General features: G+C 39.3%; 1 protein-coding gene across 2 annotated transcripts in view; it reads right to left on the bottom strand.

The window, feature by feature from the left end:
- Positions 1–6,285: 6,285 nt before the first annotated feature.
- Positions 6,286–13,728, bottom strand: part of NAA16 (N(alpha)-acetyltransferase 16, NatA auxiliary subunit) — a 49,037-nt gene continuing 41,594 nt past the window's right edge. For both annotated transcript variants that reach the window (XM_031056776.1, XM_005420742.3), the window contains 6 exons: positions 13,002–13,195; positions 12,167–12,275; positions 11,565–11,663; positions 10,853–10,996; positions 8,340–8,437; positions 6,286–8,075 (listed from right to left, as the gene is read on the bottom strand). In XM_031056776.1, coding sequence (XP_030912636.1) covers positions 7,875–8,075; positions 8,340–8,437; positions 10,853–10,996; positions 11,565–11,663; positions 12,167–12,275; positions 13,002–13,195 — 845 coding nt within the window. In that variant the 3' untranslated portion in view covers positions 6,286–7,874. The remainder of the gene's footprint in view (positions 8,076–8,339; positions 8,438–10,852; positions 10,997–11,564; positions 11,664–12,166; positions 12,276–13,001; positions 13,196–13,728) is intronic.

Below are 13,728 nucleotides of genomic sequence, written 5' to 3'. Positions count from 1 at the left end.
TAGATATATTTCACATCAGTGCTATTTGCTGTGACTAAAATTTACACATTTTGTATTTTTCTGTTGTATTTCACACACTCATGCACACAGAGCCTGCTTGTCTCAGTCATCTGTTACTTCCTATCCAACACTGTTTGTGGACTCTGTGTTTCCCAAGCCTTAAATCTTGCCAAGAAATAAAGATTCTAAATAGATGCAATTAATATCTACAATGATAATAAAAAATACTTGTGGCCAAAATACCTAGCCAAAAAGATACTGATCACATCTAAAGGTATAAAAACTCTTCTTGCCAAAGAATTCAAATTAGATTTTCTTGGGAACACTGAATACCCTCTGGGTTTTGTGGTGGTTTTTTGGTTTGTTTTTAGAAATGTACATGGATTTCCATTTTGTTGTTTCCACTCGTCCTTGTGTTATTAAACCAATATTTTGAGTTTTCCATGGTATATTGCACCAATCTCAAGGAAACTTATATAGCCACAAGAACAGGGGAAGTTAGGAATGGCAGGGGGTGCTGGGCGTTGTTCCCATCCATCCCACTGAAGCAAGCCACCAAAACAGGCTGAAAAAATCAAGATTTACTCTCCCTCCCATGCTCTGTTGGCTGAAAGGCAGTAGGAGGCAAAGGGAGGAGCCAAGACTGCCTGTTTGCTGAAGGCATGTGGCTGCAGAGGTTAGAACAGGAGAGCAGCTCTTCAGTTATTTGTGTAGCAGTAGTGGCAGTCATAGGCCAGGACCCCATTGAGTCAGTCACCATACAAATGTGGAACAAAAGCAGCAATCCTTGAGCTTTGGTTAGCCAGTATTTCATACCCCTTTAAGGGACGGGGATTTGCATGTTTATGGTTGGGAAATAACAATGTTTGAGTCCATTGGAGCCTCTCCTGTTACCAGTGCACAGGGGACTGTGTAGATGGGAAGAAAAGAATCAGTGTTACAGCCAGTGACCATGTACTGCATCCAGCCCTTTCCTCTGAGTGTGAGTGAGGCAACTGCACTTCATTTTAGGAATAATTATTAAGCCCTGGGTATTTTCTCCATTTTTCTTAGCTTCAAATAATTTTTGTGACAAGCCATAGTAGAATCCTGTTTTCGTCAGAAATGGAAGTTAAGTAAACCATGCTCTAATTCTCCTAGCCAGAGGGAGGATCTGTGACAGCAACTTCTTCCATATGCCCATTTTCTATTTTCAACTCTTATTTCATAAATAACAGGCTTTCAGAATTGCTCACTCCATACTGCCCAGCTCTACTAGCTGCACATCCACGTCAGAGGACTTGCATCCAAAACTAGAGCTCAGAGCATTTACACAAGATGGAAGCAGTTTAAAAAAATAAAAGGACATGAAACACCACTGCAAAGCAGAGGCTTTGCCACTGTAGACACTTAAAAACCACAGCTCTGCACATCCAGATTTGTCCTGCCATGGCACTGAGAAACATTTGTATTGTGCCATTGTATCCAGGGCTGCTTGGGCTTCCTGAAAGCAAATTCAAGGAGTACACACCTACTCAATACTTAGACAGCAGGGTGTCACACCTGGCACTTGACACAGATGTGAGTTTCCCAGTTATTAGAGCAAGATTACAAGACCTCAGTGAGTAGGAGGAGACAACAGAGTAAAAGAGGTGGTCACCAGAGACAGAAATAGCTTATGTTTTTTGGAGGATCTCTGCAGCCAATTTATATCATGGTAGGCCATGTTCCTGGTCAAACCAGCACAGCCACTGCTCACTGTGGCCCTCGCTCCTCAGGGCTTCTGTCAACATGGGCAATGCTCATGAGAGAGTGTCTAATAATCAAGAGCCAAATGCAGCAACTTTCCTCTGATCAGTTATTTGTTGCTGCCAGTTCCACAATGCCCCTGCCCCCAGTCTGAGATGGCCAGGATTGTGAAAGGTTACCTGTGAAACATGGTAGGGACAGCCAGGCATGATCATAGGAAACCCAGAAGGATCACGATTTCCTCTAGAAAAAACATACTTCCTAAGATGGAAGGTGACTGAGAGGAATTTGTACCTTCCTTGAATGGAAGGCCATGTAAAAAACAGCCTGACACACCTATGTGTGGGCTGCTCATTAAATCCTTGATTAGCCATTGCTGTCTTTTCATTGTCTATCCATCTGCAATTGGTAGACAGCCAACCCACATTTGCCAGGTAAGGTTCGTGCTAAGCTGTTGACCTGAATCTGTTCACAGAAGCAAACAGCAAGTGCCAGAGCCTGAAGTGGAGAGAGAGACTGGAGAAATACAGTGGGGAGAACATAAAAAGCTTTTAGCAACATATTGTCAGATAAGCTCCGGAAATCACATGGATGTACATCTTTCAGCACAATTTGTTACAGTCTAGGTGGCACTTCAGAAGCAAAAAGGAAATCGGCCTTGCAGATCTCAATTTAGAGATTGAGATCTGCGATTTTCAGATCTCTGCAATAATTTAGATGTCTGGCATCCTGAGGTGTCCATAGCTTTGCACTGGATATAAGGGTGCCCCTATATACCACAGAGCTGTCCAGCCTTCTGGTATTTTCTGAATTCATTGCCTGTTAAACCAGAAAGACTTCAGTGAAGGAGTAAGCTCCCAAAGAGAAGATGGGCTACACCTATTGATATCACTACAGGGCTGTTGGTTTTCATTGCCTGCCCCCTGGAGAATCACCTTATGGCTCCTTCAGTGCTCACAAATGACACAGCTGAGTGCCGTGGTCCGGAGCAGTGCAGGAGCAGTAAGGGACTGCTGGCATTCCTCTGCCACTTTGGGGATGGATGCTCTGCAATGCCTGAGCTAATCACCAGTGCACAGCTCACCACCTGCAGCAGCCCTCCAACTCCTGAGCAAACAAATCATGCTCTCTCTTACAGATCCCCAAAAAATTTATCCATGGCAAATCTAATGGCTTCATCCCAGGGGTTTGAATTTCCCTGGACAAGTATTTAGATACGCAGAGAATATGTTGCTAATAGAAAAGTTCCCCCAACTTCAGAACTCTCAGAGCTCATTTTAAATACAATCAAATGCATGGGTTAGCTAACATTTGACTAAATGTCTGCAGTGACAGTTAACAGACTCCTTTGGTACTTGATGCCTTTTGTGGATTCCTGCATGTCTTTTGCACTACTGTTTACAGAGCCTGGCCTCAGGCAGGTGTAGTTTGATTGTATTTACAGATAGGCTTTATGGCAGTTTACTACCTGTGGAATAAAACCTTGTCTCAAACCAGGAGTTCTCTGTGCTAAGCACTGTATGGGGAAGAGGAAGACAGTTCCTGCTCTGGTCCTTGCTTCCTCCCTTCTGTGTTGCTTTAAATATGAGCATTTATCTTATGAAATCAGTCCTAAAACTACCATGTATTAGTTCTTCCATCTTCCTGCATACCTAAAATGCATCTAGGAACCTCTCAAAACCTGAGCCTCCTCCTAAGTGCTAACAGCACATTCTCAAATACTTTGTCTAGACTTGAAATATGTTCAAGCAGCAAGGTCCAAGTGGGGAACAGACAATGTGTTTAGTTCATGATAAATTAACTGGAATGAAGGCTAATCTTCAAGGCTGACATGTTCTGCGTCTCTTCAACAGCCTGAAGGCAGGAATGGAGTTGAGTGAAACTTTTTGCACAGGACATGGGATTTCCCAAAACCGATCTCATCATCTGTGGGCTCAAACATATTTTCCTAAAATGTCCGTTATCCAGTGCTTTGAAGTAAGTCTAACCAACTGCCCTCTCAACTTGAGATCCCCACATCAATGCCTACAGACAGCTAGGTTGTACAAACACGAGTCTAATTCAAATTTTGAAGCACATACAGAACAACCACCTCTCTCCAATGCCTGAAAGGAGGAAAAAATATGAGCATTTTCCTACACTCTTACTACAAAACAACACCTACAAGACTTCAGCGTTTTGTTACTATGAAAATATTCTGGATGCAAGGCTTCCCTCTAGTGGAAAATCCACGAACTTTTCATTAGGAGCTGCAGTTAAGGCATGGAAAAACAAATGCCGAAGTACATATTACGTTGCTGCTGAAACAGCAAGTGGCAAGTGCATTCACACATGCCAACACGATTATGTTTCAACCTTCTGTGTCACACTTAATGCTTGACCTCTTCCTACATGCTGCAGCTGCAGAGATGTGTGAAACCACCCCTTTCACCTTAATTGCCAGTTCAGGACTAAATGTTGGCTATCTGTACACGTATCAGGCCAGGATTTTCCATTAGGGCCTGGGGTTTGGAACAAGATTATTTTCTATGATGAGAAGTTGTCAGCCTTGGGGTATGCCTGCCTGCCTGCGGGAAGAGGAGAAGGAAAGAGGGTTTACTGTGTGAGATGACAGGACCCTATGTGAGGTTAGATTAGATGTTGAGTCAATGAGTTCTCCTGGCATTTATGCTGTTAACACAATTATTTGGTTGGTGCAGGGATCAGCAATAGGAATTTTAGAAAAGCCACTACAAACCAGCTCAAAACAAAAGGTTTTCAAAGATCCAGAAAACAAGACAGGTGAGTAATAAATGTACTGTAACAGCAATCATAATCAAGGCATCTATGGCTTCACATCCAGACTGTGAAGGACATTTGAAGGTGTTGCTAAGACTGGTAAAGAGCAAATGAAGTTTAATTAACCTATATAGCAAGAGAGCACAGAATACTTCACACAATCATAGGGCTGCAGAACATCTGCTGGGGGTGGGCAGCAAACCTAAGGGCAAGTCAGAATTGTGCCCATGCCTTGTTGCACACATAACCCAGTGGTGTTAGTCCCACATTCATCATTATGTATTCAGAAAGCACTGCTGCTAGTCCCGTTGTTCTCAGCTCCTCCTTATTTGGTTCACAGACCCCGAGGAAGGGCACAGCCAGAGCAGATCCAGACTGAAAGGCCAAGCCAGATAGGCAGCTTCTTGCACCAGAAGTGCAACACTTTTTATACCCTGCTAGTCAGCATGGATAAATCCTGAGCCATGCTAGCTCACAGTGCTGGCACTCTGTCCCAAGCAGCAGCAGCATCTGCACCGCAATGCAAGAGGAGCTGCCCTGCTTCAGAGCACTGCTGCCACACTTCCCCTGAACTGGGTTCTGGCCAGATGAGTCTGATGAACTCATTAACCACAAGAAATCAGAGCAGTCAAAACATAAAACATCTTTATCAGTTCAGGCTGCTCAATTTAGCCAATTTCTCTGAATGATCTAATGCTGCCAGGCTTCTTTAGAAAAACGAGATCCTGCATTCTGCCAGCAGCCTTGTGCTGCATTTGCATGTTTTCCTTCTTTGTGCCTGGACACCTTAAGGTGTTAGGGTACCCAGCACACCCTGCCCATCTGCAACAAAGATGAAATTTGGAGATCAGACTGCCAAGCATTTGTTACCCCAAGAAGTTCACACCTGCAATGACAGCCTTGAGGAAAACTCAGCAGGCTGCATGCCTCCAGCAGTTCTAAGAGAAAACTAAACCACTCACTGCATGACAGAAGACTCAATTTTCAGAATTAAGTTCCTACAACTCTTAGCCTAGATATTCATCTACATTATCAAGGGATCCACTGCTGAAGAGTTCCTTGGGTGTTTTTGTTGAAGTCTGACTTCAAGTGTCAAGTTAAACAGCGCAGGACTGGATAAGCAGTCCTAACTAGAGGGCCTTCTTTTTGAAGGCCTGAATTAAATCTCTAGCAAGGGAAGTATTATCACTAAAAAAAGACAGAAGATACTGTATCACTTCACGCTCTCAGGTGCTGCTGAGCCAAAACAATCCCATTATGGTCCACCTTTCCCTGCCTAAGATGTCTTTGAGCCAGGTGTTCCACAGCAAACAGCACATGGTGAATAAAGACAAAACCACATCACCACTTCTCAGTGTTACTATCACAGAATGGTTTGGGTTGGAAGGGACCTTAAACACTGCCTGGTTCAAACCCCCCGGCCATGGGCAGGGACACCTTCCCTTAGACCAGGCTGCTCAGAACTCCATCCAGCCTGGCCTAGAACACTGCCAGGGATGGGGCATCCACAGCTTCTCTGAACACCCTGTTCAAGTGTCTCACCATCCTCACAGGAAAGCATTTCTCCCTGCTATCTGATCTAAATCTACTGATTGCAGTCTGAAGCCATGACTATTTATAGATACACATCTCAATCTGTTAAATAGTAATTTTATCTCCATAACTACTTACAGAGTTAACATTAAACCAGTGAATGTTGCAACTCAATAGAAAAAACTTAGAATAATGGGTTAAGGTTTGATGTCCATAAATATGCAAAAATTCCAAACCAAAGGCAAATGTGTACAAAATAATTTATTACAGCATAACATATGTTGGCAATATTTTACAGTGAATTTTCCATTCAACATTTTTTTAAATCTAAACAGATGACACACAAAGGAGAATTTTAATTAGAACAGTTTATTTGTCTTAATAAAATCCCCTCTTCATGAACTGGTATTTGCCTTTGAGGGGCTAGTTAATATTACTGAAATTATTTACACTGCAGTGAAATAAAAACAAACCGAGATTGAATAATTCCATTACGGTTTCCAGAAATTTTCTGTACAAGCCACAGTATAATTGTTTTGATAGCAGTCTTTATAGAATGTAAAGCTGTCATGTGATATGTAGCCATTTTGTCTAGCAATGCTATGCTTTAAATAGGTATATTAGATTTAAACTTCCATTTTGATGTGTTTTATATTTAATAGTTAATGCACCAGAATACAAAGTAAGAAAAAAGTCCATTATGATTTGTAGTCAGCCTCTTTGTGCTCCCTTAAACAGTTTTAAAATGTAAAACATATTTCTCTGTTTTGCCTTTCAGCACCTACAGCAATAGCATTTAGGCAGGAGAAATTCTGGAGTATTGGCCATAATACTTAAGTAGACAACTAAGACTTTTAATGGAGGTAATACAGCACACCCACCAGTGAGTTTTTATGATGCAGAGAAAAACTGTATTCCCCATTACTGTACCTTCTGCACTTGCACAAAATTGGAGCAGCTTTTTCACCCTAAGTGTCAATAGGTGAACAAATGGGGAGAAACCAGAAGGAAGAAGAGGAAAGGGGAGATGGAACAAAGGACAAACAACAGTATTCAAATTCATTATGTCTTCTCAGGGAATTGCTTCAGGATATTAAAACTTTAAAATGTTAAACTGACCATAAAACTAAGGAAACAATAGCTATGGAACACAAGATAGAGGGAATAGTTTTCAAAAAGCCTTAGATATTTGTTGGCTTGGGTTTTTTTACACAAACCTAATCTTCATATCTGTCAACACTGGTTCCATATAAGACACACACCTGACAAAAACATGCAACCCCCCCAATGCTTTCATTGTTGCTGTGCTTCAAAAGAAACCAAACCGACCAAAGATTTAAAAAGAAATCCAACCAAAACAACCCAGAAAAAAAAACCCTAAAGAACAGTAAAGACAAAGAGGGCAATTCAAGCAGCACTTCAGTCTTAATCTGCTAAAAACTCTCAAATGATAATTTATTAACAAGATATGTTCACATATATCTGCATATGTAACAACACTTAAGTGAAAGCAGTCTTTAATATCCATATTATTGTGAGGGAGGGCTGATGAATTATTAAAAGACTTAAACCTGTACAAGTATAAACATGAAAAATGCTGATTAAAGATGTTTACATAAATATTGGCAGTTTTCATTGGGAGGAAAAAAACCCTAATAGCATACTCCATTTAACTATCCAAATATTTTGTTTTAGATACCTGTTAAAGATATTAAAATACAACCTGGAAAAGTAACCCTGATCTGTATCCAGCCAGCATGTAATGAGAGTCAGAGTTTCATACACATGTGTGCATGTAGGTATACACACACACACAGGGGCTTGCATACACTACTTCAGATTTCATTGGACAGCAAATCATGGTTAATGGCCGTGTGATTCACAGATGCAATGCTGCTGTTGTCTTCGTTTGTGGCAGGCATGAAGGCAGACGTAAAAGGAAACAGTTTATGACATGCTGCTTGATATTCTTCACATTGAGCATGGCAGCTTCCAAAACTGCCATCAAGCAACGCCTCAAAAACCTTCGTTAATGTCTAAAGAAACAAAAGCATCAGTTAATAAATGCAATTCAAAATCGTTTTATTTTTAAGGGCACATATTGTGAAACAACACTGGTTTGAGCAAACAGGTCTCTCTATTGGTATTTATGCATCTTTTACTTACAGGAAAAATTTGAAACCTTGTTCTTTCAAGTAATCATTTATAATGGTTAATGAAGCATGCACATTATCCTGCATTAAATTATATACTATTTAAGACTCCACACAGTTGGTGGCTTTATATACTGTATCTTTTACCTTCACATTTTTGTCTCTCATGTTTTTATCCAATCTAGTTGCAACAGCAATTGCTTTTTCTTGTCTTGATTTGTCCAGGAAATACATCATCTTTGCACCTTATCACAAGACAAAATCCACAATGTTTAGTTTTCCTAAATGCCATACAACATATACAGACAAACAGAACCTGAAAACATACACATAAACGTGAATTAGACTGCTTACAAGTTTTAATAAACTATATCTTCTTCTCCGATTTGCAACTGGAAACTAATGATATTAGAGCCATTTTGAAATTTATTAGAAGCATAAGGATTGAATAATACAGGAGACCTGTTCCTGCAAGAGTGACATGCCTCACTTGACTGACAGGTCTTTAGTAGAGAAAAAGATCACAGAGTACACTGATGACAAGGCCTTAAAATCAGCAGGCTAAATGAAATCCATCCAACAAATGTAGGAGTGAGGAATTCTCAGAGACACACTGAATTCTCTTTACAAGTACTGGAGCTAAGTGAACAACAGTTACTAAACAACTGTGGAATGTGGCCCAGTAAAAGTTCAGGCCAGTCCACATGGCAGAACACAGGACCATGGCTGCTCACCCAGAGCTAAGGACACAGCTCAGGTACAAGGAAAGTGCAGCACAAGTCTGGTGCTTCGCCTGGACCAGACTACATTGGTGGAAAGGAAAACACTGCATTGTGGAAGTACACAGCTTCTCAGACCACAGACAGATTGCCAAAACTGGCCTGGGCATCTCTGCAAAATTCTGCTCCTTGTATCATAGCTGCATTAATTTAAAATCTCATCTTAATGAATGTGTTGGCTTTTCATGTACTTTCCTTTGCCCATGTACAAAGTCCAGACCCACTCCACTATGTAATCTACTGCAAAACCCAAAAAGCTTAACCATTTTACTGGAAAAGTTAAAACCTCACATTCTGGATGTTTTGTCTGTCTTTTGGTTTTGCTCAACTCATTTCCCCAATTATTATTTTTCCCAATTAAATAAAGTTTCCTAGTTCTTACTGCTTTTTGTAGGTTTAAGAAAATAGGCTCAATGCAGAGCCATTATTTCCCAAACCACTTATATTAGCCAAGTTACTCTTGCCTAAAGTTAGGGAGACTTTGGTACAGAAATTGTAAAGAGGTTAGAAGTCTGCTTACAGTTTTTTACCAGTAATTTTAAGCTGAGAAGGCACTCATTTGTGCTCTCAGGGTTTGGTTTTCCAGATCTTCATATCTGCAAACTTTAACTAAAGATAACTGTTCAAGAAACTTAAAAATTGTACAGTAGGTAAGTCAATTGCCTCAAACCTGTTCCAGCATAAACAGAAGACTGACACACAGCTGAAGTCCTAAGGCTACCAAAAACCTAGCCAGTGACTGTAGTGTTTTCCATAACACTGGAGGATCAGAAAATAAGATCTGTAAAGCAGCCAGTGAGTGCTCAACAGTCACAAGAGCAGAAGAAAACATCCCTAAGAATTAGGAGCAATTGGCTGCTGAGATATCTGTACTTAACTTCTCAAAACTTGAGCCTGCTTGCAGGAAAGAGGTAAGAGTATTTCTCTAAAAATGCTGTCCTGAAACACAGCTCTTATAGAAGCCAATGGAAGTTTGTGGTACTCTACCTAATGTTCCTTTAGACTGATGAGCAATCCTCTGAAGCTCACTTCTTCCAGTTATTCTGGACAGACCCTGGGTAACTTTTAAAGACCAGGTGAGGTTAGCACTAAGTACTTGAAGTGCCTGATAAAACTACACTTTTGTTTCTTAACTGCTGGAAATGCATTTTATTTGCTCTAGCAGCTTATCAAGTCACATCAATATTCCAAAACCTTCTGTAATCATTCAATTCCAAATTCCTTTGATTTAGCTCCAGCAGCTACCTGTGGCTCTTCTATACAAACAGTGTCTGAGTGTCAGATTTAAACATTTTCACTGCTGACCATGAAGCAGAAAAGCAAAAGCTGCATAACAAGTTCATCATGGTACTTTTATTGATGCTGTTGCTACATGATAAAGTTATGAGTAGGAACAGAGACATTCCAGCTGAAAAGAAAATAGGGAAAAGCACTTGCTAATGGATATGGGATTTTGTTTTATATTTTCTAATACTTTAAAAAAACCTGCCATAACAGGAAGAATGACATTGCTTCAAAACTTGAGCATCTAGTGGTTTGACTGCACTTTTTGAAGGTAAGGAGCAAATTTCTTATGCACCTAATAAAAAAATGAAGTACATTTTTAAAAAATGGTACAAGCAGACAGACAGAAATGCTCCCCCCCCATATAAACATGTCATTTTACATCTCATTAGAATTTATGTATGAATTCATAAAATTGTTTGAATTTGAAGGAACCTTAAGGATCACCTAGTTCCACATGCCCTGCCATTCCCAGGGCCACCTTACACTGGACCAGGATGCACTAAGCCCCATCCAACCTGCCCTTGCAGATAAAGATTCCAGTTTTACATCATTTAAATCATCTCCTTTTCAAGAGCATGAAAAAGTTAGACAAACCTGACAGCTGGTGCTGAATGGAGGTAGCATTGTGTTTGAGAAATTCTTCATTAAAACTCTCCAGGTTTTTATTAACAAAGATTTTCTGCATTTCTTGAGTTAGGACCTTACTCACAATTTCTGGGAGGTTACTATGGTCAGACACTAGAAGAGGGAAGGCAGGGGGGAGAGAAGCAAAAAAATGCCATTTAAACAACTGTAGAAAACACTGAAACCACATAAATCACTGCTAAAAGTACCAGTTTTACAATTTGTGCACAGAAACACAAATCTCAGATCAAAATGTGTCAACACAAACACTGCTGATGCATTTATACAGGAAATTTTCATAAAGGGTCCTCTGTCATGTAAATTGTCTATTACAAGTTCACCACCACACAAACTGTTTCAGTCAGAGTCATTCTCCTGTATCTGCCACTTATTTTCTTAAATCTTAAGGTTTTCCAGGATCCTTAGAACACTCACTTTTCTGTGAAATCTAGCCAAAATGAGTTGTTGGGTCCACCTGGTGGATTAATGGAGGAAGGTATAATACACAGTACACTGGGTAGCACAGCCTATGTTTTCTTCGGTATTGCCATGAAAAAATCATATTTGTTTTTATTTTTCTTTGTTTGTGTTTCAAGAGTACACATCACAAAAATATGTAATTATGGACTTGCAAAATGTAACTTCTTGTATCTTTATAATTACATATTTCCTACACACATACCAGCTTTAGAGAATTTAATCAAGCACTCATGTAGCCATGGGTTATTCCTGTTGATAGCAAAAGCTCTTTTGACAGATTGTAACATTAACAGAAACTTTCCTGTGGGAAGGAGAAAAAAAATCTTAGGAAACCGAGATTAAGAATACAGAACATTTTCTCTTCATAATCAATTACTGTATTCTTTAGTAAATCTAGTAAAATACTAGAAACATCAGTTTCTATACAGAATTAGAAACGAAGCTTATTTTCCCATTCAAATTGCTTAATAAAACAGAAGTTCTTGCTGCTCCAACTCTCGCAACACTGCATAGATGTTACCACCTATTTAGCTTTGGCCTCCCCTAGATAATCAAAGATCACACCACAAATACCATTCCACAGTATTTAACAGTATGTACCACAATATAATCTGCTCTTAGGACTTTTTTGTTTAAGGGTGACTAAACAAAAATGCTATTTACTCTATTATTAATGGATACGATGCACAGCTCAGCTTCAGTCAGGTAAGTATTCCAGATCATTTTCCACTACACTTGGATAACACAGGCTGAAGTGAAGGACTAAAATTTTGTAAAGTAAAATAAAATTAAGCAGTAATTTACCTTTTCTAAAGTATATTTCAAATGCTAATAAGTGTGTTTCTATATCATCTCCAATAAGATTCTTAAGTGGTATAAGGAACTTAATGGCTTCTTCTAATGGATTTTCTACCTGTTTTAAGAAAAGAACAGTGAAAATTATGGCTTAAAATAAACATCAAATAAAGCCCACCAATAATTTCTGTTCCTCAAAGCATTTAAATAATCAGAGGTTGAAGGTGAACTGAAGCTAGCTTTCTGAATTAAACTGCACCATAAAAAATCTTGCTGTTTAAATAAAAATGGTAAAGTGTTTATTCATCATTTCATGTTGACAAAGACAACATCATTGCTAACTCTGGCACTGCTTGTGCAGTCAGTGCTGTAATTTAGCATTTAGGAAACTATTACATACAACCACCTTAGACAACAAGCGGGAAGTTTAGTGTGCTAATGGAGGTAGTTCTTCATGCATAGCAAAATACTGGTCATGCCTTCAAACTTTGCAAATTGCAATAATTTCTGTTACTTTTTCCTCTATTCACTGTATGAAAAGCAGATTTCTTCAAGCAAAATGCATCTTTTTGTTCCGTGTCTATTTTAATGAAGTATGACATACTGCTTAGAAAAAAAACCCTGAAATCTAGGGAAAGTAACAATATTAATGTAGAACTTGGATTTATTGATGAAAAATACTTCTCTTTAGTGTAAGAAGAGATGGACTACAGAAAAGTACCCCTGCATGCAAAAATGATTTTATAAAAACACCTAGATTCTTTTAGGAGAATCTGATAGCAAACCCATATTCGTAGGCTTTTTATGATAATCATGAGAGTTCAACAAGAAAGACTATGCTAACCCTTTCCAGTTTTTCAGGAACCAGCTCTTCCCTGGGTCCACTAGTTTCCTCCTCCTCTTCATCTCTCTTTTTCTTTTGATTTTTTTGCTGTCGTTCTCTTTCTGCATGCTTTCTTTCTTCTTCAAGTTTTGCTTTCTTCTGTGCTCTTCTTTGCTTACTAAGCATTTTCTTCAATTCTTTGGCTGAGAGATTTTCTACAGATTAAAGTAACAGACAACATATAGAGTATGTGATTCAAAATCTTGTTCCTCTCAAACAACTCAGGTCATTATGCTTCTCCCCATCTCAATCTGGCAGATTTTTAAGTGATTTCCATAACTATCAGCAGTCACGAGAGTTATCATGACTACGCAGGGCAACATTACTGCTGGACTGGTATTTACAGCCTAACCCAACACTTGATCTTGCATATTTTCTCTTACATGGCTGTTAAAGAAACCTCAGTGATTTCAAGGTTAGCTACATGAAGTTGTTACATCTATCACAGGTCTTACCTTAGAAAATGAACAATGGTAACACTAAGCTCTCATTGTGACTGCAGCTTGGCTTGCTTCTAATGCCATCTAGAAACATCCAGATGGATTTACACTCCACCTGAAAACATGCTAAACTTGCTATTTTCCATTAAAGTGTCTGACTAATATACAGTCATGATAACTGTACTGATTTCATGCAAATGCCATGGGATAACTAAAGGGAAATGATCAGTTTAGCCAGAATAACACAA

Source organism: Geospiza fortis, unplaced genomic scaffold (genome assembly GCF_000277835.1).
Source record: "Geospiza fortis unplaced genomic scaffold, GeoFor_1.0 scaffold194, whole genome shotgun sequence".
NCBI classification, from domain to species: domain Eukaryota; kingdom Metazoa; phylum Chordata; class Aves; order Passeriformes; family Thraupidae; genus Geospiza; species Geospiza fortis.
The sequence above is the reverse complement of the archived record's forward strand: the minus strand, read 5'-3'. Positions and strand labels throughout refer to the sequence as shown.